Raw genomic sequence first — 27,596 nt, forward strand, 5'->3', positions numbered from 1 at the left:
CTTCAAGATGGCAGTGGTTTGGAAGGTACCTTCTTGGTGAATCTCTGCAGTGCATGTTGTAGAAGATTATATCTTGCCTTAGTTGAAAAGATTTTTGCCCAGAAAAATCCTTAAGTGGAAGAATGAAAGCAAATGCCCTGCACCTGCTGGGAATCAAAAGTTTTTTAAAAACACAGGAATTATGGGAAATACACATCAGGTCAGGCAATATCTATGGAGAAAAAAAAGACGTAATGTTCTAGGCTCAAGTTCATCTGTTCTGACGCTACAGTGTCTTTAAGAGATGTATTCTGTATTGTTTGTCTTACAGAAGAGGTTGCAGGAGACATTCTGTCAGCACTGTGACAAACAGGCAGTTGGTATGCAGCTTTTAAAGAATTATGAATGGGGAGGGTCATGACTCACACAGATCCAGGGAGGCTTTTAGTATTGCTTTCAATTAGTCGAAAAGGTTGCTGCTGGCTGCTGGGCAAAAAGCTTGAATTCTTGACTGCTAGAATTAAGTCTTAGTCAGCAAGGCTTCCTCTAAGTAATCAAAAGGGACAGATTGTTTCTTTGTTCTGGACTAGAGACAGACTGCATGTGAGAACCAGAGCTGCTTTACTGAATTGTATTTTTGCCAAAAAGGTGTGTTTGTGGGATGCGGCCCATACTGAAACAGTTGATGAGTAGTGGTTCCACAATACATTATCTTGTTAAGTATTTCAACAGAGTTAGAGTTGTGCATTTTTTGTGTATTTTAACTGTGTTATAAGAATAAAAGTGTGTTTTGATTAAAACCTAATGGTGGACCATTCAAATCACATCTGCATTTAAATAAATGTAAAAATTAGGGTCTAGGTTATCTCCTCACAATAATTTTGGGGCAATCTTGTCATTAACACTATCTCCTTGAGACAATACCCTGCTCACACTGTCACAAGTTACAATTATTCAGAATGCTTTAACAAGCATCCTCACACATACTAAGCCCAATGGACTTCCACTGACACTTGTTTCACTTGCTTCACTGATTTCATTCACTTCAAATAGCTTCAGGGCTCATCTATGACATCTCCGGAAATCCATCCAGCTGTATATCCTGGTGCAAAGTTTCATTCCCTGATCCATTAACAATTGCTCTCGCTCACAATACAAAAAAAAACTTATTTGTTGCTTATTGCTTTCATCTTGTTCTACCCCAGTACAGATCAGAGTGCGCCTCCCATTTAGTTCAACTTCCCCTCTGACCTTGAATCACTTTCTATTAATGGCGGGGGGGGGGGGGGGGGGGGTGTTCAACAGAAGTACATATTCTTGTAGGACAAAAGTTTACATAATTGGTGAAATAAGTGGATAAATATACCCATGGCTAATCATTTTTTAGACCTGGAAAATCTAACATATGACTGCATAGATTGCTTACAGTGCCTGTGCATCCCAGATTTAGCCCAAATATAAGTTCAGTGATTTGTGTAGGCAAGGGAGTTCTTTAATTAAAGTGGGTTGCAGTATCTAGGTTGGGACTGAAATGCAACAGCACTTCCACAAACCTCAAAAATAAACAGGGCAGATACTAAAGACATCTTACTTAAATAGATTGGGATTGATTGTCAAACTGCCGAGGGAGCTAGCTTTATTGGTGTTTCTCCCCCACACCCCTAAGTAGTATTTACTCGCCTTTTATTTGTTCATAGAATTTATTGCCAGTCCCTCTAAGCTGCCCATTTGAACCACAGCCATCCAGCTGGTTGAGACACAACACTAGTACTATCGGGAAGTGGACAGGCCAAGAGGAAAAGTCAAATGGCTTCCTGCAGAATTCTCAGCCATTAGCCTTCTCACAGCCATTTGTATGGCAGCTAAGTTTCTGGTCAGTGGTAAAAGCCAGGATATTGAGAGCAGGAAATTCAGCAGTGATAAAGCAATTAAATATCAAGGGCAGATGGTTAGGTGCTTTAGGGTTAATCACCTGGTTTGACAGCAATGATATGGTCAGCATTTCTGTCACTGTTAAACTAGCAGCAGAATAATGAGGCCATTGTCAACGATCAAGACAACCCTATGCATACCCAGTGATCACCTGCTAGATTTACCACAAATCTACCGTTTAAGCTTAGTACCCTCATGTGAAGACAAGGCTGCATTCCCACAAAGACTGCAGTAGTCATAGCCAACGATGCTATCACAGACGGATGCACATTAGGGTAGACTGAAGACAACAACACAATATTCTCTTTTGTTGGTTCAATCATCTGTCACAAGCAGATAGCTCCGTTGATGTTTCAATAGTGTTATCAGCAGTAGTGTTGACCAGTTTGGTGACATTTAAGATCTCACTTACTAAGTGCTGTCAGCTGCAATACTTGTGTAGGATGTTTAAGAGGAGCATAAATTTATCAGCTGAAGGTTAAGTAGCAAGCAGCAACATGAAAAACGAGCACACAGCAGCTCTCAAATGGTATCTACTGAATTTCCAAGATCCACCACTTGGTAAATCAGTTACACCGACTTTCAGAAGCACTTTACCTGATCTGGCCATAGTTAAGTCTTGCTGGTTATTCCCAAACACGGAGATCAGTTTAGGATTTATTGTTTTTCCCCTTGTAATAACAGCAATGACTATTCACAGAAAAACTGGACTTCTATCATTCCTGAAAGTGTGAACTTCAAGAGAAAATACAGAAAATCCTGATCTTTCAGGTGACATTAAATCAAAGCCCTCAGGTCTCAGACTTCACACTGCTGCTTGAAGGACAGAAACTTGCCCTGGCAACATTAAATTTTGCTGAGGTGGACATTATTCAAAGCAAAAGCAGGGGTAATTAGTTTTATCAACATTTTAAACTGTGCATGCATTTATCGTGTGCACATTTGAAATTCAGCTAGACAGAGGCATGCAAAGGGCGTTCAAAGTTATTTTTTCAAATTATGCCTTCTTAAACTTGAATTCATTTAAGTGCATTTATCTTACTGGAATAAATGCCTAGTTATGCTATCTAATACACTTGACAAGATGCAGTGGAGTGCAGTTAATTTCAATTTTATTGGCATGTTTGTTCCACAGAAATCCAAAACCATGTTATTTTGCACATTAAGCACACAGCATTTTATGCATACTTCAGGCTTAATACATTTTATCATTTTCAGCTAGCTTAAATCAAGCAAATCTGTGGATTCCTGCAGATATCATACCAGTGACGCTTTACTAGGCTGCTCCTGTGGGGTACAGTGATACAACAGCTTCAAACTTTTAAAATGGCACTTCACATGAAAAACTCCCATCTACAAGTCTAGGGCTAGAGATTTATTTCTCATCGTTTAAGAGTGCTTCCAAGTAAGAATAAAATTTAACTTTCAGACCTCTCAACAGAAGTCACTTTAGCAGTAGGAAGATCAGGTAATTCATAATGGGGTTTAAACATACGAAAACAAGCAATATTCTGGAAGCACAAGGCAGTCACATAATTAGAAATATCCATCATTAAAATAGTCCATGCTGAAATGGGAATACAGGTTTAGATTCTTCCTCACTATTGCTCCACCTTGCTGTCACACACTGTATTAAAAGTTTTCAAAATACTCTTGATAATCACAGCTTAATGCAGAGTTTGGAAATAGCTGCTACCCTGTACCATCTTGCCAATTCCACATCCATAACCATTGCGGGGACTAATTTCTATTTGTGAAAATAACACAACAAAATCAACAAGTGCAAGTACATTAAATTTAAGCTGTTACTTATCCTTTCTGATTTTATTATTAGATTTCAATTCAGAGATTGGGATGGAACAATTAAATCTGTGATGTTATGGCCATTTATAAGCATCAAAATTTTAAACTCCTGATAACAGGATTTCCATTCTCTGCTGCAAGTGAATCAAGGCAAGCACAATTCTTTTCAAAGTTTCTGTCTAGCATCAGTCATGACCAAAATGCAGCCAAATTATACCTTCAGAATACCAAAAAAGGTAATTTGTTTTTTTTCTAAAAACAAATTCAAACTGCCAGGCAATCAATTAAAAATAATTCCAGAGAGTAAAGGTTGCTTTACACAAAGGAATGCATCCATTTCAGCCTGCAGCTTGGAATCCAAGATGAGATGAGAAAGTCCAAAGGAACAAGTTTGTACAGGGCACACCATAGTGCACAATTTAAATAAAATAAGACAAAGGACTACTTAGATATACCAAAATGCTTTGCTCAGAGTGACTGCCTACATGTTCGCAGAAGAAAGGAAACTGAAGGAGCATATAAATTGTATGACTATCAGGAATTATCCCAAAGCACAAAATTTAATTATATCACATGATAGAATGAAACAGATGCTGTTACTTTGGTCGATTTGTCACTGAACACTATCACACTAGCATGGCATCCTATTCAATATGAAATAACTACAAACTCAATTACTTTTCAGCTTTGAGAACAGTCATCAACTTATTTATTACCACTAAGTTACCTGAAAGTGTATTTATGATATACAAGGGTATAGCTACATGACAACCTTTAAAGTAATTAGTGCAATACAATTGTAAAATTGAGCACCTGAACTCAATGTCATTATGACAGCTATCACCTACTGTTGTTTTAAAAAAGTAATCTACATCCCTCAAATGATCATAAATGGAACAAATGTTGAATTAGGATTAAAAGCAAAAATAGACACTAGGCAAGAAGCAATCGCTTCCATTTGGTATTTGTCTTCATGACCACTCACCTTACCCATCATTCACTGGTGTAGAACCTTCTCCCACCGATCTAAAACCTTGAACCTACCGATTTTTTTTTTTTAAAAATCTTAACGTTTTTGTAAAATTCATCCACCTAAGTATACCAGTCATAATGAATTATCGCAAGGCTCAATGTCAATTACATAATTTAAAATTATGTAATTATGAAGATAATCTAATTTCCTCGATTTAGTGAAGTGTTAAAATTCAGGTGAATCTTCACTAAATTTCACACCTAGTTAAAACTCCCAAAGTAAAATATCTAGTACCAGAATACTAAAATTAATTTGGCCAGTTTCTCTTCCTCCTAGGTGCTTTGCAGAACTTAAAGCTAATGCAAATTAGGAGACACAGGCATTATGCAAGTTTAAAACAAAAGTTCAGCATTTTATCACTTCAGTTTTCTGACTCTGGCCTAAGAGTACCTCTCCACACTACTGGTGAAATAGCCTTCAGTAGTCAGCCCTACCACACAGAACTTTTCCAGCCCAAAAGGTATCCAGCTTTAAGTCTCTTAAAAACCTCTCCTACAGATTCCTTGTTATATCTCAACATAGTTCAATTCCTGAAAATCATGAGGCACCCAGGAACAATTTTCTACAAAAGCAATGTATTGCTGCCAGAGTCAGCTCATGCATTTGTGGTGCCCATTCTATAGAGACAATGAAATCTTGCACCAATCCCCTAGACACAATATGATGCTGCACTTCAATGCATGGCAGTCCGCGTGTAGGTGCAGCATGCACTTGGCTAAGCAAAAGCAAAAGGAAATATAAAACAAGTCCACAAAAGATGGTCATCTTTTACAGCCACCATAAAGATAGTCAGCTAATCCACTGCTCCTTCCTGGAAGAAGCATGAGTGACCATACTAAATTCAAAACGTCACAAAGAGGAAAGGGATAAACAACACACTGTATTTGAGATTTTTATTCAGCATCAACTGTATGGGTTTGGGATAACGAAAATAGTTGTTTGTTTTTTTTGCTATACACAGATTCCATAAAATTTAATTGCAACTTGGATAATTTCAATTTATCCAGACTTTTGGTGAACTGTCACAGCACAACGTCTCAAAATAGACATTAAACCAGGAAACATGCAGTCACGGCTTGAGTTTTGTAAAGGCCTACCCCATTATTATTAGGACTGTTGTATTAACAGTTAAATACATTTTTAAATTATGTATAAATGAGTGACATATGACTTCTGCATCACCTTCTAGATAACCAATTTCACTCAAAAAACAATTAAAGTACTAAAAATACAGGTATGCGGTTGATTTGAAACTTCCTTTTCAGAAAAGCCCATCTGTCAAGTTGGAATTACACGTAATGGCCAAATGCTGCTTTCTTCCGAAATCCCTTTGTCATTGAAGATAAAAAGGTGCACATCTTAAGCTTCCAATTCAAGACCCAAACCAAGTTTGTGACCGCCAGAATTGATGCTCTTTCCATCAATTAGGGAACACAGAGTGAGTTTTATACCTGCAGAAGAAAAGTCACATGGTTACAAAACCCAAATGCTGTACTAAATCTCTCCTGTCTTAACATTCAATTTTAGCAAGAACCACAGTAGAATTTTAAAGCAGGAACTAGAGCAAAATTATTGAGATTCATAACAGGACTTTTAAACTGTCTTTTAAAAATGATAATTGATACAAAAATTAGAAAGCAGTTCAACTTTGATCAGAGCAGTAAGGTACTTGCAGAGGAATCTAGTTTGAACCTTTCTCCAGTCTTTGCTCCACTTGAAGGGGAGATCTAGAATGAGGCGACTTGTTTATACTTTTATACCCACAGCATAGTGACAGGGACCTGTGCCTGGCCATCAGGTCCATGGCAGAGCACTTAAGGACACAGAAACATAGAAAATAGGTGCCGGCTGGAAGGACTGCACCATCATTCAGTATGATCATGGCTGAGTATTTCAGTATCTCACTCCTTTTATCTTTCCATACTCCGTGATCCCTTTAGCCACAAGGGCCATGTCCAACTTCTTCTTGAATATATCTAACAAAGTGGCCGCCACAGCTTTCTGTGGTAGAGAATTCACAGGTCCAGTGAAGAAATTTATCCTTGGACACCAGCTGGGGTGAAGAGTTAATTGCTGTTTAGTCATGTCCTTTAATCCCATCCAAATACAGCTGCTGTATAGTAGTTGTGGTAATCTTTCCTATTCAGTTTGAAATATCTATAATATTTAGAAACCATATTTCTGAAAAAGCAGTGTTCTAATGCTAAACAACCTTAGGAGATTCAGGGAAATTGTACATACAATAACGCTCTAGGCAACAATTTTACTGCCATCACACGTACTCAAATGCTTAGATTGTGAAACTTAATTCCATACAAACTAGAAACACTCATTTTTACATAAGCCTTATAAAGGAGTCAGATTTCCCAGCTGCTTCTGCCTCATGGCTAATCAATAGAGTCAATGGAATAAGAAATAAACTGGCCGAGCGTAGTACCACAATCTAAAAAGAGCCTTTAATCCGAGTCGAGTAGAAACTGGAGGATTGCACGAAACTTCAAAAAGGAATTCTACATCAGTCTATATTTGAATTTAACTACCAGAGTAATGAAGCGTAGGAAACAAAATAAACAGAAACATACCTGGCCTAAGAATCTGGCTGTAACTTATTCCAATTAGGCTGGAGTTATTGACTTTTGCCTGAAACACATTTTTAGAAATAAGTAACAAGGCCAAAAAGACAAGAAACACAAAACAAACAAACATGTAGGAATAGAGCAGAATAAAGAAAACCATACTTACAGAAATGGAAGCGGTAGAGTCGAGTTGGTACTTTGCAGCAATGCCAAAACGAGTACTGTTGTTACCTGCAGTCCAGGCAAGATTTACAGCAGTATCCAGGTTATCGCTCACCTTCTGGTAAATGGAACCTCCAAATTCAGCACCATCATTACTACACAAATTTAAAATCACAAAATTAAGATAAACATTTTCTTTGGATGCCTCAATACAATAGCCTAATCCAAACTGGTGAAATAATGTTCAACTCTTAGGAGGTATGTCTGTCACACTGCCCAAGCATTCATTATTCTAACATAAGCATTCGTACAATACAAGGGAAAATACATCAGCTTAAGTTCACTACCTCTTGATGGTTAAGTGCCATAGCAATAGCAAAAGCAGAACTTACACATTAGTGTGCAACTGGAAATCACCAGTTTTGTAGCCAACTGCAAAGTTGTTCTGGGTCAGCTTTGACTTGGCTGTGTCAAAGGACATTTGATAACCAGCAAGCCATCCTTCGTAACCAGCAACTGCTGAAGCATGGATTGCAGGGCCTGCAAAGTCAAAATCTACATCACAGCCCAGGTTGATATATTCACGCTTGTAGGCAGTCTTTACTCTGCCACTCTTCTTGCTGAAGACAGAAAATTGGGACAATTTAGTATCTAAAACACAAGACAATGCAGTTTTAAAATCTGTCCAATTTTTAATTGCTAGACTTACCCAGTGTTAGGTGAAAAGGTGGTGTCAAACGTCAACTTCAGACCTTTGGCAAGCTAGTAAAAGGGAAAAAAGGTGAGTGCTTCAGTGCACTATTCTAGATAAAAACACTATTCTTTTCAGAGTTAATGTGACCATTCTCATTTAACATAAAAAAGTGCTTTAAAGAAGTTAAGTGCCAATTGTTCTAAAAGTGAAAAATTGCACAATACTGCACAAAACTATAAACAGCACATCAACACCAGCTAGGTGAACCATAATGCTGACCGGCAAATTGGCACAAGATATTGTTAATATATTGCCTTCCTGATCTGTTCCCACCACAATCCAGCACAAACTAAGACCAATACTAGACTTAGATCTTCCACTCCAGTTGTTACCTGATCTTCAATTGCAATCTCTGTGCCCAAAGTGTTGTCAGTGTTCCACTTCTCTGTAAACGTGAGGCCATACTCAGACCACTTGTACTTGGTTTCCAAGCTTCCAGATACTTTGCCGCTTTCAGTGTTGGATGAACCTGAAGTTGTAAATTCCTGTCAATTTAGTGACGAAAGAGTGAGAACTCAGGCCTTTTCCATTCATTCATTTGCAAATACATTGTATTTACCAGTCAAAGAAAACAGCAATTTACACTTGCGTTTAAACAAAGCAATATGAGTGTTTTGCAGATTAAAAATGGATATCATTTTATAATTTATAGCTATTAAGGTACAGATCCAATTAAGTTTCTAATATATTCATATCCAGTTCTACAATAAAAAAATTTCCCTGGGGACAAATGCTGACTTTTATTCAATGCAACACTTGAATGTCAACATCCCAAAGTAGTCTGGAAAAACATTGGGAAGGGCCTCATGTCAGCTATGTTAACTGACCTTAGCTTATAGAGCTTAAGAGCATTTCAACCGCATGATACCTTCAGGTGTGTGGATGGCAAAGGATAACACTGCAGCTCCCAGAGCACCCCCCCCCCACCCAGTCCAATGGCATCCACAATATGCCTATGAACAGCAGTCACTGCTTCAAATAAAAACTCAAAAATGAATGGCACACAGGACAGCTGGGAGCACCACAACATCCTGCCTGAGGTTGTTGGAAAAGTGTGATGGAGAAAAACACTGGAGATTACAGTAACCAAAGGCTAAAACCAGTTCCAGAAGGTGCCATAGGCCTTACTCAATACTTCAATTGGCAAATACTGCCAAAGTAAGTTCTATCAGTGAATCCCCTCCCAAAAAAACTCAATTCAATGCTGTAAAGCTAAACTTTAGAAAATTCCATTTCTTCAAGTATCTTAGATTCATTATATTAATAGGGTGAGGTGAAGTATGATGGTAGGGACTGAGCTTTTTTTAAAATAAAAAAAGTACTTGGGAGGTATGGTTATACCTGGCTGGGCCAGCATTCACTGCCTGTCCCTAGTTGCCTTCAAGAAGGTGGTGGTGGTGAGCTGTGTGGATATACTAAGCCTGAATGACCCGATTTGGTGTTGTAAAACTATGAATTTCTATGTAATGGAGGCACAACAAAAGAAAGTAGTTAAATACTGCAAGGACATCTATTTACAGGCAGCGTGGGAAGAATTGTTATGCCTCACATGCACTCCACTGCTCAATGTTTAATCACTCTAAATAACACAAACAGTTGACCAGAATTAACAACAGATCCCTGTTTGTTACATGGCCCCGTTACAGGCAAGATCCAAGCAGTTTCTATAAAACAGTGGATTCAAGCCAAGATAAACAGGGGCACAATTCTAAGGCGGGAAGGAGTGGTTGATAGAGTAGAGAGACCTGGGCAAATACATGCACAGATCATTTAGACTGACAGGACAGGGACAGCAACCACAGTTTTATTAATATGGGCACAGAATGCAGGAGCAGGTAGTTGACGTTGAACTTACACAAGACATTTGTTAGACCTCAGCTGGAACACTGTGTATAACAAGGATGCTACATAATCAGAAGGATAATATGCATGTAGAAGCTGTTTATAAGAATGGTCCCAAAGATAAGGAATTTCAGTTATAAAGACAGACTTGAGGTTAGGACTCTTCGCCTCGAACAGAAGGCAGCAAAAAGGAAATCTGATAGAGGCTTTCAAAATCATGAACAGGTTAAATAGTAGATAGGGATAGTGCTCTTACAAAAGAAAATAGGAACAAGAGGGCATAGGTTTGAAGTGACTTGCAAATGAAACAAGGGTAAAGTAAGAAATACAATGACTCAATGAACAATTAGTCTGAAATACATAGACTGGAAGTGTGGTTGAGGTATGTTCAACTGAGTCACTCAAGAGCGCACTTGATAATTATTTCGATAAAAATAAAGTGCAAGCATATGGGAAGAAGGCAGGAGGTTGGCATCAGGTAATGATGCTCATTTTAATAACCCAGTGTGGTAAAATGGGCCGAATAGCCTCATCATTTCAATTAGACACCAAAGAATCCATCATGACTGACTGCACATTCATTTAAAACATCTCACCCCACATGCCTTCCTCCAACATTGAGGAGAAACAGAAAAACATCAAGTATGATAAACAACAAACATACAATGCATCAAATATACACACACTTCAATATTATCACATCATTGCTCCAAATCAGCCTGTAAGCTTTTTGAGTATTTCTTCAAGGGATGTACGCATCATTGACTAGGCCAGAATTTATTGCCCATCCCCAATCACCGTAGATGTGGTGATGGCAGTGAGCTGCCTTCTTGAACATGTGCAAGTATTTCTGCAGTGTTATGGCTAGAGTTCTAAAATTTGAACCTAGCTACAACAATGGAACTGCTACACAGTTCCAGGTCAGGATGGCGAGAGGCTTGTCTCATGACGAAAACGTTAGACAGGCTAGGTTTATAGTTCTCTGGTGTTTAGGACAAACAAGAGACAACTTAAATGATCCTGAAGGGTCTTGACAGGGTCCAATAAAACATTTCCTATTTAGGATGAAGAACTGGGAATTATTGTTTCAAACAAATAGGTGACTGCTCATCTAAAACAGACAAACACAGCAAATGTTTTCCCTCCTCAGGGTAAAGACTTTTGGGACTCTGCTTCCACCACCCTTCGAATATTCAAAACAAAGGCAGATAGATTCTTGACAATTGAGAGAGTGAAAGGTTCTCAGGAATAGACTTGCATGTGGAATAATAAGTTCAGCTGTGATATTACTGAATGACAGCAGAGGCTTGAGGAGTGAAATGGCCTACTCTCAATTTGTACATTTGTATGTTGTTATCTACCCTAAAAGCTACCTTTCCACCCTTCCACTGATGAAAATGGTTTCTCACTACTCATGCTGTTCAGGTCTCTCAGTATTGAGCACATGCTGCTGAACAGCTCCTCTGGATGCTGTTCAGCAAAATATCCATAATATTGATTAACAGCACATATTTATCCATTAAAAATTATTTAACAAATATATAAAAATGCAGATCTTACCACTCCACTTTGTGATTTGGTTTTCACTTCAAGCTTTATCAAACCAAACCCTGGAAAACAGAAGAATCACATCACCAATGCCCTCTGAATTCTAATGAGGTACATCTGCACTTTACAGATTAGTCACCAGTTGAAATAGATCCTATACAAATGGCTGGTAGCAAAGCAAAATGTCCCACATCAGGAAAAAAATTAATCCTTAATACCAAACATACTATCCGTAATCCTATTTGGCCCCTTAAGGTTACAATACTTTGAATCACTTGTAAATTTACACAGTCGCTGTTTCTCCTGGTTGGCAAAGCTGCTTTCTTCCTCCCTCTCTCTGGATGGTCAGCTGTTCTCTGCCTTTTGCCATGTCTGACCTAAAATGTCAGCTCTTATTTAACTGATAAAACCCTCAGTTCTCACAGGGCAGTGACTTGAAAGAAATTCAGGGATTTACATATACATATTAATTAAAACCTCCTAACCAATTAAAGATTTAACAGCATCTTTAGGTTTGATACATCCTCAGTTGCATGACCCTTTGATCTTTTACTTATAAATTCTGCACACTGCTTCTTTCTCACTTCACCTGCCAAAGGGGTTGCGCTCCAAAAGCTTGTGCTTTCAAATAAAGCTGTTGGGCTATAAAGGTGGTGTTGTGATTCTGACCTTGCCTCACCATGCTATTCTCGTCAGAAGGCAGAGTGTGGGGCTGCAGGGAAGCCCTGTTTTTATACTTTCTAGATGGTTTTCTGGAACTTCCTAGACTTCTGGCCAAACAAACAGGGAGATACACTTAATTTTAAGCAACGGTCAATCATTTAGATGGCATGGTATTGTTAGATTCTGCATGTAGCAGGACCCAGTGCCTTTCTACATGAGCTCTTTTGTTTAGGGGAAGTGTTGTTGGGGTCTGTCTGTCCAGACTAACTTTAGCTCTTTACATTATATTAATGTTATTAGCACCTGGCTGCTGTGTTTGCAGTGTGGGTTTTGTGATTTCAGAGTTTTACTTGGCTAATGTACCTAGCATCCCTTGCTGTTTGGCCAAGTTACCAATGTGTGTTTTCACAGCCAGGAGACTGCTACAGCACATAAGTAAATTTTAAAGAAAACATAAGGGTCTAGGCCCGAAACGTCAGCTTTTGTGCTCCTGAGATGCTGCTTGGCCTGCTGTGTTCATCCAGCCTCACATTTTATTATCTTGGAATCTCCAGCATCTGCAGTTCCCATTATCTCTGATATCTATTATGATCATTGTCATTGCTGGCTGCAGCATTTATTGACCATTCCCAGCCATCGTCAACGTGGCTGCAGCTCATTGCCTGTCTGAACTTCTACAGTACATTTAAAACACCATTAAGAGGAAGTTCTAGTATTTTAACTCAGCAACACGAAAGGAATGGTGATATATTTCCAACTCGGAACTGTGAATGGCTTGGAGGGGAACTTGCAGGTGGTAGTGTGCCCATGTATCAGCTGCACCCGTTCTTCTAGATGTATGTGGTCACTGGTTTGCAAGCGCTGTGGAAGCAGCTTTCAGGAATTCCTGCAGTGCTTTTATAGATGGAGTATATTGCTGTTACTGTGCTCATCATTGAGAGTGATGGCAAATATTTGACAGTGTAGAGCCAGAAGAGCTGCTTTATCCTGAAGGTGTCAAGTTGCTCAAGGGTTGTTGGTGCTACATTCATCTGAGCAAGTAGGAATTTTCCATAACATCCCAGGCTGGTGCTCACAGATGAATGTGTTTTGGGAGTCAAATGAGTTACCTACCACGAGATCCCTAGCCTCTAATCTGCTCTTGCAGCTAGAATGTTTAAATGGATAATTAAGTTTAGGTCAATTTAAGCAAATGCAAGTATTAAATAATTTTAATATAGACAGCTGCTTTAACACCAAGCACAACTGACTCATGAAAATTGTGTATTTGCTGCTAAATGCCAACTTTAAATCTATAGTGTACCAAAACCAAAAGCTTATATTACAATCATGCTGCTCAAATAGCCAAACAGCAGGCTTTGAAACATTAAATAAATGCTGGCATCGTATCAATTCCAGGTCTCTCAATTACACTGCCCTACAAACACTATTTTTAATCTAATCTCAGTCTGTCCATTTACGTTATCACTTCTGCCATGTTACAAATTCTAAAAGTGGGATTTCAGTAAAATGGCAGGCCAATTGCATATGAGCAACTGAACGAGTCTATGAACCAGGCATTAGCTGGCTGATAGACAGCGCTGTTGCATTGGTATACATGTCCAAGGTGACACTTATTTATCACGAGTGCTGGTCTGGTTTGTCAGTGACCAAAGACTGGTCGGAGTTTTCTTGCTGCATGCACAATTGCATCAACCAGCAGCCGTACATGCTGTAGAGAGACAATAACTCTGCACTGTAAATTAAGTGCCATAGCCCAGACAGAGGCTGAAGACAATACTTCTTATAGATATCTCACAAATCTGGTATCTGAACTATGACTTCAGACATAGATAAATTAGTGGATGAGAGGTCGGTCTGCCTGTTACTGCAGTCTTTCTTACTTGTTCAGCATGGCAATGGGTCATTTCTGACTCTCTAGTTTCACCATTTTAAGCAAAGATACTAACTCAAAAAATCTTGCATACACTTGTAATAGAGGGCAATACTGTACCTATACATATTTAAACACCTACCACAAGAAGCAAAACAAAGCTTCACCAGCTCTGTTCATGTTATCATCTCAACCAAAATTCATGCCTGGTAAATAAGAATAGATAGCAAATTCCCAAAGTCAACATCTGGATACAGCTAACATACTGTACACAGATCCAGTGGTACAAAGTTCACTCATCAAGTTTCACAACTTCATTCTTGTACTGATCAAAACATTGTACACTTGAGGCCTTCGTTTCACTATTAATAGAATAGCTGTTGGCCAATTTTGTTGTGCCAGGGCAGTAAAAAAGTAATTCATTTCTAACTGGAAGCCAGCCACACCTCATATGGATGGGATTAAAACCAGAAAAACAAAACAGGATCTATCCTAACCAAATAAGAAAACAGAAAGCAAGCTATGAAAAAAACTTGCAACATTAGATGTTTAGGTGAAGGACAATATTCAAATTGTGAACAGTTGTTCAAACAAATAATGTAGAACTGCTTTTTCTACTGTAACTCAACTTGTAAGAACAAAATACAAAACAAATTTTGTGAACAACTGAGAAGTTGAAATAAGTGAGCACCATGGAAAATGTTACCTAATGGGTGGGGTGGGGGCGGGGGAGGAGAACATTTCACACTTCATTACACAGCAAACTTCCTTCCAAAGGAAGTACTTTACTTTGGTCCAGGGCACTCCCTACCTTCAGCCGGGACACAAACCCCCACTACTTCTTCAGAAACTTTCAGTTTTCTGGCCCCCAGCAGTTCATCTTTACTATGGACGTTCAATCCCTACACACATCCATACCCCACAAAGACTGCCTACAGGGCCTGAGTTCTTCCCTCTCCAACAGACCCAGCCAGTTTCACCCCACCAATACTCTCCCCCACCTGGAACTAGTCCTCAGTCAATTTTTGCCTTCAATTCTTCCCACTTTCTCCAAATCTCGGGATTTGCCATGACAACTCACAAGGGCTCCCAGATACACCTGCCTCTGTCGGTTATGTTGAACAGTTCGTCTTCAGTACGTACACCTATACTGTTCCCCAACTCTTCTGCTGTTACATTGAACACTGCATCAGTGCTGCATCCTGCACCCAGGTTGAACTGGATCAGTTAATCAACTTTGCTAACAACTTCCATCCAAATTCACTTGGTCTATCTCGGACACTTCCCTCTCCTTTCTTGACCTCTGCAACCAGAAGTGGCAACAGTTTACAGACCAACATTTACTATAAACCCATAAACTCCCACAGCTACCCAGACTACATCTCCTTCCACACGGTATCTCAGAAAAACTCCAACCTGTTTTCCAAATTCCTCCATCGCCATCACATCTGCTCTGATGAGGAGATGACATTCCACTCCCAAGCATCCCAGAGGTCTTTTCCAAACAATGCTCTTTCATTTGCACCTCCACCCCCATCATCCAGCCAGCCCTCCATAGCTCTAAACCACATGCCCCCCAAATAAGAAAAATAGGGTCCCCCTTGTCCTCATTTTCCACCCAACCAGCTTCCGCATCCAACATATCATCCTCAAACACTTCCACCATCAAGGATATTTTCCACTGTCCATGTCTCTCTGCAAGGACCATTCCTTCCGCCATTCCTTAGTTCACACCACACTCTCCACCAACTCCTCCCCCAACCTTCCCCTGAAAGCGTAGAAGATGCAACACCTATCTATATGCTACCTCCCTCACCTCCATCCAGGGCTCTGAACAGTCATTCCCAGGTGAGATAGAGCTTCACCTGCAACTCCTCCAACCTAGTCTACTGCGTCCAGTGCTCTCGATGTGGTCTTCTCTATGTAAGTGAGTCCAAACGTAGACTAGGTGTCCATTTCACCAAGCATCCTAGCCTGGCCCATAACAGCCAGCCTAACCTCCTGGTCACTGCCCGTTTCACCTCCACCCCCACGCCTCCCAACTGCCCATCCAACATGTCTGTCCTTGGCCTCCTCCTGTTGCAGCGATTCTGAACGCAAATTTTTAGGAACACCTTATCTTCCTCCTGGGCAGTCTACAGCCCAGAAGACTCTGCTAATTTCAAATAACCTTCCCAGCCACCCCCCTGCTCCAGCCCCATCTCCTCCCTTCCATTTCACCTGCTGACCATCCCATCAACCAACCAGGTTGTACCTACTACCTGTGTCCACTAATCTACCACACCCCTCTTGCCCCACACATACCCCTCTTCCTTTTATCTGCAGCTCCCCTGACAAACACATGCAGCTCTGAAGGGTAATACACAAAATGTTGACTTCTCTCCTCCAAATGGTGTCTGGCTTGCTGCGTTCTTCCACCCTCCTGTTTGTCTACATTAAATACAGGAAACTGGGGTACAAAAATGGATTAGTCACAAGCCAGAGATAGGGCTACATGGTGTGATTAGCTGATTTGAAACCTAACTGAACAGTATTAAAGACAGCAAAAAGAAAGGAGAAAGTTAGAAGTTAACCTAATAATTTTATAAACATGCTGAACATAAAAATAGCATACCATAGCCCTTGTTGAAAATATCTCTGGCCGCCTTGCCAAGGTCTGCATATGATGGAGGTACAGCCATTCTACCTGTTGAGGACAAAAAAAATGCAACAATTGACTAAAATGTCACAGAGCTTCCACTTGTTGTCTCTCCCACTCCTCTGCACTTGCTCAAAACCTTTTCTGTCATTACCTTTGTCCAGTTGTCAAAGACAACAACTGATCTGAAACGATAATTGTTTCTCTCTTCACAAATGTGGCCAGACTTCATTTTAAACAAACAATTTACCATCCAAAAACAAACTACATAATTACTAAACCAAATAGTTCTCTTTAGGAATTCCCCAGAAAATTACTCCAAGATTGTCACTACCTCTACACCTCACAACTGCAATGAGATTGCTCAAAAAGATGAAAGTTGGTACTAAGCTTTGCATTAGGTGACAATGTGCAGCGGACAGCAGTTTAACAACTGCGGAAACTGACAGGAAAAGAAAGGCGCAACAGGCACCTGTAGGGTTACATTACGAAGACAGGGTTGCATAGACAAGGATCTATTCTCTCTAGTACAGAAGATTAATGGGTGATCTAGTGAAGGCATTTTTTTAAAAAAAAACTGTAGAATTTTTCTCCAAAGACAGTCCAGAACAAGGAAAATAAAATAAGAGCTCAGCCATTCAAAGATCAATATCAGGAAGGTACAAGCCATCTATTTAAAAGAAAAAATTAGTGCAGCTAAATGGCCTATTCCTGTTCCCAAAACCCCATCTCCAGAAATTTGTCTGAAAGCAACTGCCACAATTGGAAATGCAGCAAATATTGGCAATACAAGTTTAAAATGTTAGGTTTGTGTTGCAAATAGCCCCCAAATATTCCTAAGACCAGTTTAAATACTGAAGATGATGTTAGTGGTAGATACAGGATTAGTTTTAGATAGCTTAAGCATAGAGTCAAGGGCCAAACAGCTTCCCTTCTGTGCTGTAACTTCAACATTTGGAAAGGTTTCCAACCTGAACAAAGCGTTGCCTGCTTTCATGCATAATGTAAATACAGTATCACACTGAATAAAACTCAGTAACAGCCCTGACAAAATTTTAAAGGCACAAAGGCCAAACCTGTCCTTCCCAAGACCTTCCTGTTTTGCAGGGCTAGCTGTCAGAATTAAGTGATAAACCTTCAAAGCTTCAACCAGGATCATGGGCAAGAAAAGTGCCAACATCCCCTGCAATCTAAGAAATTAAGTCTTTGGAAACAGTGGGTTCATTAACCATTTAATTTTTCACCAAATGACACCCGAGATTTCCTACATAAAATATCTACCAGTAGCTTAATGTACTAAAATATTGTCCCTCAACCACTAAGCAAAGCTACATATAGTGCTATTCTATTACTGCTCACTACTAGACAAAACATTGAAATATGCAATCCAGTCATACAGCCTTAAATGCAATATAATAATCAGATCATAAGCCCTCCAGTCACAAGGCTTTTATTAACTTACATATTTGATTTGGCCTATTATAGTTGATATAATAGCCAAGAGCAAACATCCAAAGGACAGATAGATGACCAAAACTCAACTACCGGGCCAGGATTAAATAGCATCTTACTTTAAAACAAAACCTCAATGGTTTCTTCTTTCTTTAACAACCCATGTTTGTAGCTGCAGTCAGTGGAATCCTGGCCTGTCAAAGAGTAAATACAGAAAGATTGCCAGGCAGCCTTAAATATTTCACCATTTTATTCTGCAATGCTCAATGCCAAAAAAAAAACACTAACGTTCCCTGAATCTCCTCTACACTATTCTTCACCGCCACCCCTCCCCTAAATAAGGTAAATCATATGCTATTTGAATATTGCAAAGAAATACCCTACTTCTGTTCTCCTCACTTGAGGTAGCTGCTAGAAGGGTCACACAGAAGTGTGAACCAATTTAATTTGTTGAAATTAAACACATTTCAGCAACATAGTTGAAATTAAAAACACTACATGAAGACAAATTGAGCTATGCACAAAATGCACCAAAACTGGCTACTGATATAGCCCTTCACTGCACAGAAAGAACACATTCAAAATCAATAATCTGTTTCTGATCTTGAAATATTATCTAGACATTGAAAATTGCACTAAGTGCATCTTTGCACAAATATCAAATGATTTAAAGTGTGTGTGTTCCTGTCATCCCTCTCTCCACTCCCTGTGACCATTCGTCCACTACGGTTTTGTTTTAGCTGCAGCCATTTCTCAAAAAAATCTAAAACAAGAAAGATTGATTACTGATCATCAAATCTGTCATTTTATATAACTTTCCTTCAGCTGTGCTTTACCCCAGCAGTGAAACAAGGGGATCAAAGACACAGGTGACTGAGTGGGAAGAGGGGTTGAACCCTCCAGGGCAACAACGGCCATAAAACAGATTTGTCTTAGCCTGCCTGGCAATAGCAAATGCCTGACAGAAGTTAGTCTACAAGCAAAATAGATTTGAAAAGTACATCTTTTAATTCCTGTGTCATACAGGCAAAATACAGTCATGCTCTTCTTTAAATGGGTGGGGTGTCCATTTACAATGCAGGATAACAAAGCCAGGGTGAAAAATTGCTGCTAAGATTCAAGCCATTTGCCAACAAGTTGCTTCATTACTTGGAAATATAAAAAGCAGCCCTTCTCGTTAATGTCTACAACTGCAGATATTTAGCCTTGACAGGACAAATGCAAAGAAGATTTAAAAATTCAGCGAGTGTACAATTCAGTGGAAAATCTCATTGCCAGGATTGAAATTGAAGAATCTCCACAATCGATATTACTGCGGTGAGGAAGGTAAAGCTAAACAATATACCATGGCTTCTTTCACTGGTTTTAAGCCAGCTTGGAAAAATGACAAGATATGTAAAAGAGAACATGATCCTGAAATTCATTCCCTGGAGTTCAACGGCATGAACACTGCAGAAGCAAGGAGTGTAAGAATAAGGCACGTTGATCAAGTTAATCCATTCTGATAAATAATACCACTGATGAAACAAAAAAAATGGAAGTAGCATATATTCTGAAAGATGTACATCAGTGCATAAATAATAAGTCATAACCTTCTTCCGTGACCTTGTGTAAGATTTTTTCCTTATCTTTTCACCCTGTTTTCCGTACTTGATTGCAGATGCTTTTTTACTAATATTTACTGCCATCAATGCGAATTTTAGTTACATCCAGACCAAGAATGGACATAAAGAAACAAAGACGATGCATTTTCAGAATGAATTTGACATTTAATTAATTAGGAAGCAAGTTTATAGCAATCCATGGCTTTCTCCTGTTGTTGGAGCCCAGGAGGCACAATGTAAAAATGAGGGGCATGCCATTTTCCTCCAAGAAGGTGGGGGAGGTGCTTTTATGCAGAGGGTGGTGAATCTTTGGAATTCTCTACCCCAGAGAGCTGTGGAAGCTCAATCTTCCAAGTATTTAGAGATCAAACAATTTTTGATTATCAGTAAGCATAAAAGATTATGGGGCTAGAGCGGGTAAAAAGCAAGGAAGTATTCGATCAGCCATGATTGTATTGAAAGGAGGAGCAGGCTTGACTTGGTGAATGCCTGGTTCTGTTCCTATCCAAACCATAGCAGTGTTGTAACTAGAGAGAGTTATCTCCTTTGTCCCAGTTCTACTTAATGAATCCAGTCATGTGACTGGATATCTGATCTGGCCAAAGTCATTGGAGTGACCACCTCCATAAAAACGGCCCAGGGCAAGAAAATCATGGAAAGCGGTTTCCTGATTAGTTCAGATGCCTACATTCCAATATCTTCTTTGTAAAGTGGGCAGATGAGGAGTCTTGGGGACTTGGCATGCTCAAGTGACTCCCTTAAAGGGAATTATTTTTGTTAATTGCATTTGCAAGGATATTATGTTTGAGTATAAATAGGTTTGCGTTTTTTGTTTCATTTCCCAATAATCCACTTCCTTAATTTTGTTTTGTACAACTGCCATATGAGCCTTCTCATAAGGACTGGTGACAATATAACTTTCTTTGAGGCTTCCAAAAACCCTAATTATTGCAGTTGAGGATTAATTCATGAAGAGCACCAAAAACTGGTGCAGTGATACTGGAAGCATTTTTTTCTTACACATCAGTACCCCAAAATTCATCAAATTTTCCATCCCTCCACAAAACTGGACATACTCTCTTGATGAGGGTTGGGTTAGTATGTTTGCTGATGACACAAAGGTTGGAGGTGCCATTGATAGTATCGAGGGCTATTGCAGGCTTCAGCGTGACATTGTTAGAATGCAGAGCTGGGCTGAGAAATAGCAGATGGAGTTCAACCTGGATAAATGCGAAGTGATGCATTTTGGAAGGTTGAACTTAAATGCTGAATATAGGATTAAAGGCAGGATTCTCAGCAGTGTGGAGGAACAGCGGGATCTTGGTGTTCAAGTGCATAGCTCCCTCAAAGTTGCCACCCAGGTGGATAAGGTTGTTAAGAAAGCATATGGTGTTGTGGCTATCATTAACAGGGGGATCGAGTTTAAGAGCCACGAGGTTATGCTGCAGCTCTACAAAACCCTGGTGAGACCACACTTGGAATATTGTGTCCAGTTCTGGGCGCCCTATGATAGGAAAGATGTGGAGGCTTTGGAGAGGGTGCAAAGGAGGTTTACCAGGATGCTGCCTGGACTGGAGGGCTTGTCTTACAAGGACAGGTTGATGGAGCTCAGACTTTTCTCTCTGCAGAGAAGGAGGAAGAGAGGTGACCTGATCGAAGTGTACAAGGTAATGAGAGGCATGGGTAGAGTCGATAGCCGGAGACTTTTCCCCAGGGCAGGACTGACTGCCACAAGGGGTCATAATTTTAAGGTGTTAGGAGGAAGGTGTACAGGAGACGACAGAGAGAGGTTCTTCACCGAGAGAGTTGTGAGCGCATGGAATAGTTTGCCAGTGGTAGTCGTGGAAGCGGAGTCATTAGTGACATTTAAGCGACTGCTGGACATGCACATGGACAGCAGTGAATTGAGGGGAATGTAGGTTAGGTTATTTTATTTTTGGATTAGGATTATTCCACAGCACAACATCGTGGGCTGAAGGGCCTGTTCTGCGCTGTACTTTTCCATGTTCTATGTTCTATGTACCAGATTTCACTCCCAGTATAGATTCTATCTAGGATAAAATAAATGTTTCATTTGACAGCCAATTTTTTGAGTTCAAGTCCCCTAAGCATTTTCCTTTTTTCCTCCCAGACAAACTTGCTTATTTCTACTTTAATTATGTGGTCTATGCTCATCTGAGTTTCGACTTCATATGACATTCTAATTGTACCATTCTGCACCCACTGTATAGACATCAATACCGCGTTTTCTATTCTGGATTAGTTGTAGCTAGTTTCCTCAGTTGTCCCCCCTGACTACAACTCAAGCTTTTGAATCACAAAGCTGGCACCAGTTATTTGTCAATACTTGTTCAAACCGCTCCCCCCCACCAACTATCCTGCTTATGCTTTCCAAGCAAGTCACAACCAAGAATGACACAGCTAATACAACACTCTTAGTAGATAACATGACAGATAAACAAAACCACTTGCCACAGTTGTGAAGTGCAGAAGAAGAAAACAGTGCAGCAAGACTTGAAAGTTATTGTACACCTTTGATGATATTGGCTAAAGCCATTGCAGCTTCAACATGGAAAGCAGTTCTCAGCCTCTTAATAAAGAATATTGCCAAGAGCATCACGTACAGAAATGCTGAGTACTGCCAGTTTTGCATTAGGTGTCAAATTGCACAAGATCACACGTTTCTACAATTCTAGTAACCTTCTAGTTTAGGGATGGCAAATTTGAAAAGTATTTACAGGGTCATCATTTAACTGTGGTGAAACTAATGGCATCATTGATGGAAACTAACTTTTAAAAACGTGATCCCAGTAGTGAGATGGAATACCAAAGCATGGACTGCCCCATCAATGCGCTTTATCCTTCAGAATCCTCCCTCAGAACAAACTGGCCTCAAATTCCATTCCTCATAGTTAATGAGGATCAAGACGACAGTATTGGGGGAGGAATGGAAATATTGTCTGTCACAAGAGAATGTAACATAGCCCAATAGCATTTCTTTACAAAAACTGCAACACTGTGTACTTGGTTTATGCCATAACAACATTTACAGGGTACATGTTGTTCATTATGTGAAGACAGACATTTTTAAATGCAAAGATTAAGGACATTTTGTTTTAAAAGACTTGATGGCGTGTAACAAACAGCAATCAGGAGTTTATATGCTCCTTTCAGTGGAAATTGTGACTCACTGCTTCATTTGAGCAAGACTAAAATGAAAACCAAGGAAATGGGAGGAATAAGCCATTCAGCTCTTTCAGCCATTTAATACAACCACGCAACTCAACATCCTTTTACCACTTTCATCATTTACCCTTTAATCCCCTCACCCCAAGTTATACCAAACTCACCAGTCTCTCAAGAAATTTCCCCTCAACTGTGTCTTAAATGGCACATCCCTTTTCCTTCGACTATGACTCCTTGGAACATCCTTCTGGCATTTAACCTGTCTAATCCTGTGGAGAACTTTATAGATCCTACCTTATTTTCTAAACCCGCGAACATAGTCCTAATGGATCTAGTCTCTCTTCATAGGTCAGTCTGACCATCCCAGGAATCAGTCAGTCAGTCAGTCTGGTATATCTTAGCTGAACCCTCTCTGTATCCAGAACATCCTTCCTCACGAGACCAAAACTGCTCACAATATTCCAGGTGTGGTCTCACCGTATGAATGCAGCAAGACATCCCTGCTCCGGTACTCAAATCCTCTTTCTGAATTACCATCCAGACAATAATCGGCTTTCCTGACTTGTTTACCAGAGTGGATAACATTACATTTAATCCACATTATACTTCATCTGTCATGCACTTGCTCACTCTCAACTTGTCCAAATCACATAGGTAGAATTGCCGCAATTCCTCTCAGTGCACACCTTCCCAACCAGCTTAGCTCGCAAATTTGGAGACATTACATTTCATTGCTGCATTAAAATTTACATATTGAAAACAGCTGGGATCCAAGCACTGACCACAAGGGACCCCACTAATCATTGTCTGTCACTCAGAAAAAGACCATTTCTTCTTTGTTTCCTATCTACCAAACTGTTCTCTATCCATGTCAGCACACCAGACCCAATCCTGGATAGTTAAACTTTACATGCTAATCTCACATGGGACCATATCAAAGCCCCTCAATGTCCAGGTAACCATATCAACAGGCTCTCCCTAAACAGCATTGAAAAAGTCCAGTAGATTAGTCAAGCTCTATTTCCCTTTTCTAAGTCCACTTTGACTTTGCCTAATCTTGTCACTGCTTTTAAAGTGTTCTGTTGTCAAACCTTTTTATAATGAACTCTATAATTTTCCCCTCTTACTGCTGTCAGGCTAACTAGTTTTCTCTGTAACTCCCTTTTATAAGTAAGATAATAAAATGTGGGGCTAGATGAAAACAGCAGGCCAAGCAGCATCTCAGGAGCACAAAAGCTGACGTTTCGGGCCTAGACCCTTCATCAGAGAGCTCTCTGATGAAGGGTCTAGGCCCGAAACGTCAGCTTTTGTGCTCCCGAGATGCTGCTTGGCCTGCTGTGTTCATCTAGCCCCACATTTTATTATCTTGGATTCTCCAGCATCTGCAGTTCCCATTATCTCTGATACCCTTTTATAAGTAGTTGGGTTACATCAGCTAATTTCCAATCTACAGTTATTCCAAAGTTTATTATAACCTTGGGGAAAAAAAAAATCACCAACACATATACTACTTCTAGAGCCATTTCCTCAATTCTAGAAGTTAGATTAACAGGCCCTAGGGATTTATTGGCCTCTAATTCAATCAATTTCCCCAACTTTTGTTCCTTACTACTACCGATTTCCTTCAATTTTTCCAGTCAATACAGCATGCGTTTTTAGGATGTACTTGTATCCTCCTGTGAAAGCAGAACCAAAATATACATGTATTAGCCATCTTTCTCTATTAAAAGTGCCCACTTGACAGTAAGATACCCACATTTGTCTTAAAATATTTCTTTTCCCTTCAAATACCTATGGAAGATTTTACAATCAGTTTCTACACTTCCTACAAGTTTATTTTCAGCCTATTTTCCACCTCTTAATCAATTTCTTTGTATTCTTTTACTGAAACCTGATTTTCTCCCAAATCCTCAGGTCTGTTGCTTTGAGACCATTTGTACACCTTTTCTTGGATCTCATTCTAATTTCAGTCAGACCACCTTTCCAGTTTTATTTTTGTGCCAGACAGGAATGAGCCACTGTTGCAGTTATTCCATGCACTGTTCAGCCCTTTCTTTTTTTAAAATTCAAGAACAAATTTTCAATAACTGCAAATTTAGTGGGTTGCTATTTTGATTTTTAGGAGTGCAAAACAAATTGAAATTGAGTGTAAAAGTGTCAAATAAATGCATCGAGAATAAAATTTAATTTACAACATCTTTCACAATCAACCCAACAGCTTGTTGGTTAAAACATAACTTGATCTGCAATTACTTATTTAATGTTTGGATATAATTCCACTTGCACAACAATTGATTCCGTGTAGCTAAAAATTTACCGTGGACTCATTAAACAGAATCTGTTGGCAAAGTTACATGTCAAAGAATCTGCATTTCCTTAAAACATTGTAAACAAGTGCAAAAACAAGTTATGGAAAAGCTCAGCATCTGTGAAGGAAAAAACAGCTGATATTTCAGGTGTGGAGACCCTTCCTTTGAATAGTTCTGAGCAAGGGTCACTGGACCAGAAACATTAACTGTTTTCTTTAAAGATGCTGCCACAGCTTTTCCAGCAATTTCTGTTTTTGTTCCTGATTTACAGCATCTGCAGTTCTTTCAGTTTTTAATATTGCAAATATGATTTCTTAGAACCTCTAAGTTATTAATATTTTAAAAATCATAACTTTGAAACAAAGCCACTTGAAAAATCAAAAGGTTTTACCAAAAATGCAACTGAATCAATTTATCTACAACTAATGGAAATGTTTCAGAAAGGGCTGACAGTAGTAGATTCCATTGCAGATAAAGCCCACTGTCAGAAATGAAACACATTCAAATTAATCAAAAATATGAACATGAATTTAAAAAATAGTTTATTCCTATTCTCCTTCCCTTACATTCTACGTACATACTTTAACAACTCATCATGAATTCAAGTGAATTCAGTGTCTAAATTTGAGAGAAAAACTACAAAGATTATGCAGCCACCGTAAATAATTGGCCAAGACTAACGTGAACATGCTCAAAGGGATACCTACCCAACCATGGTCATCTCCAATAGCCTGTAAAACAAGCAGTGCAAGCTGACAAATTCTTGATCTTTAAAAGGCAGAATAAAGTGAGAGAAATTTAAACTAGTCTAGTCTATTCTCAGGTAATTATTAGTATCAGTGGCAAAAATAGAAAAGCTCACTAGAGTCTGGGAGCTTCTGTGGACAGAAATCAAAGTTAAAGTTTCAGGTTGAGTGACCCTTTCTCAGTTCTGCCAGACCTGCCGAGCTTTGTCTCTCGTTTACAGTTTCCGCAGTTCTTTCGGTCTTTATGTTAATATCGGTGCTCGTTTCAAATAGAATGGCAAACCTAGGGGAAAATGTTGCCAATTCAATACTAAAAAGCTTTAAAGTATTTACTCTAGCCCCACTCCCCAATAACAAAACCGAAGAAGCATATTTCATTTTCTTTTAAAACAGCAAATAAAAGTCACTAGTTCACTATCAATATCGTAACAGAAAACAGAAATCTAATGGACACTGCAGGTCAGACATCACAACATCACAGACGTAAAGAAAAGGCGTGACCCAAAAGAAACGCATGACATTCACTCAGCCTCCCAAACGCACATGTCGTCCTTCCATGCAATGCAGCAATATTAGAATATTAACCCCTTAGGGAAAATCCCTCAATAAATAAATCTTGGGATTTTCTACATTTGGTGGCAAGGCGAACAATCGGCACGTGGGAGGAATGAAATATAACAACTAGGTCAATGCAAATTCGGTGAGGTGTGGCGGTGGTGGGGGAAGGCGTTTAATTCAATGAGATTCAAGGGATGCAAAATCCAAGCACTGATCGTCAGGCCTAGCAGGATGCTGCCGAGGTCAAAGCGATCACCTTGACTCAATGGGAGGCTGCTGCTAATCTGGGCCCTAGAAACAGTAGCACCGGTTTATCGCCTGGAAAGACCTCAGTTCCATCTACCCAATTCCTGACTTTCACAACCCAGCCGAGCCGCCCAGACACAGACGCCGGCGCCATTTTACACGGTTTAGATTTTAAACCGGAGCCCGGACTCCTCCTCGCCCGGACAAGGTGCCGATCACCACCATAGTCCCCACCTCGCAAGGATCCTTGGTGTTGAGACTAGGCTCCCCTCCCCGAAGACAGCGATCACTGTAGGGTTTACTCACACTCCTAGCATCTATTACCTAGCTCTTTGCTCGGCCTCTGGAGCTCTCACCGGCTTTAAGGGCGAAGTGAAGGAGACAGCACCCGCGCCTGCGCACTATCAAATAGCCTGAGAGGGAGGTGGGGCCACAGCAGCTGGGCTTGCGCGCTACCAACGAGCCCTCCAGGAGGAAGGAGGAGCGTGCTATTGCGTCTGCGCACTGTTAAAACTGCCGAGCGTGAATACGGAACACTTGCAGCGCCTGCGCACTGTCAAAATGCCGTGTAGGATGGTGTGGTCGCTGCGGGGCCCTACGCACTATCAAAGCGCCGGGATGGGTTGCGGGGAAACGCTCCAGCGCCTGCGCATTGTCAAGGTGCCGATATGGAGGCAGGATAATATTCCAGC

At 39.9% G+C, this 27,596-nt stretch overlaps 1 protein-coding gene across 3 annotated transcripts; it reads right to left on the reverse strand.

Moving 5' to 3' along the window:
- Positions 1-3,006: 3,006 nt before the first annotated feature.
- On the reverse strand, positions 3,007-27,359 carry vdac2 (voltage-dependent anion channel 2). 3 transcript variants are annotated; one of them, XM_048563356.2, is made up of 9 exons: positions 27,229-27,359; positions 16,780-16,851; positions 11,642-11,691; positions 8,572-8,724; positions 8,195-8,247; positions 7,878-8,105; positions 7,490-7,640; positions 7,330-7,387; positions 3,007-6,198 (listed from the first exon to the last, which is right to left on the reverse strand). In XM_048563356.2, the coding sequence occupies exons 2-9, from the start codon at positions 16,844-16,846 to the stop codon at positions 6,107-6,109; spliced, it is 852 nt and encodes a 283-aa protein (XP_048419313.1). In that variant the 5' UTR covers positions 16,847-16,851; positions 27,229-27,359; the 3' UTR covers positions 3,007-6,106. The 3 variants fall into 3 exon arrangements, with proteins under 3 accessions (XP_048419313.1, XP_048419314.1, XP_048419315.1); XM_048563357.2 differs by having other exon boundaries at positions 27,211-27,291; XM_048563358.2 differs by lacking the exon at positions 27,229-27,359 and adding an exon at positions 27,139-27,160.
- Positions 27,360-27,596: the final 237 nt, after the last annotated feature.

Source organism: Stegostoma tigrinum, chromosome 37 (assembly GCF_030684315.1).
Source record: "Stegostoma tigrinum isolate sSteTig4 chromosome 37, sSteTig4.hap1, whole genome shotgun sequence".
Taxonomy (NCBI): domain Eukaryota; kingdom Metazoa; phylum Chordata; class Chondrichthyes; order Orectolobiformes; family Stegostomatidae; genus Stegostoma; species Stegostoma tigrinum.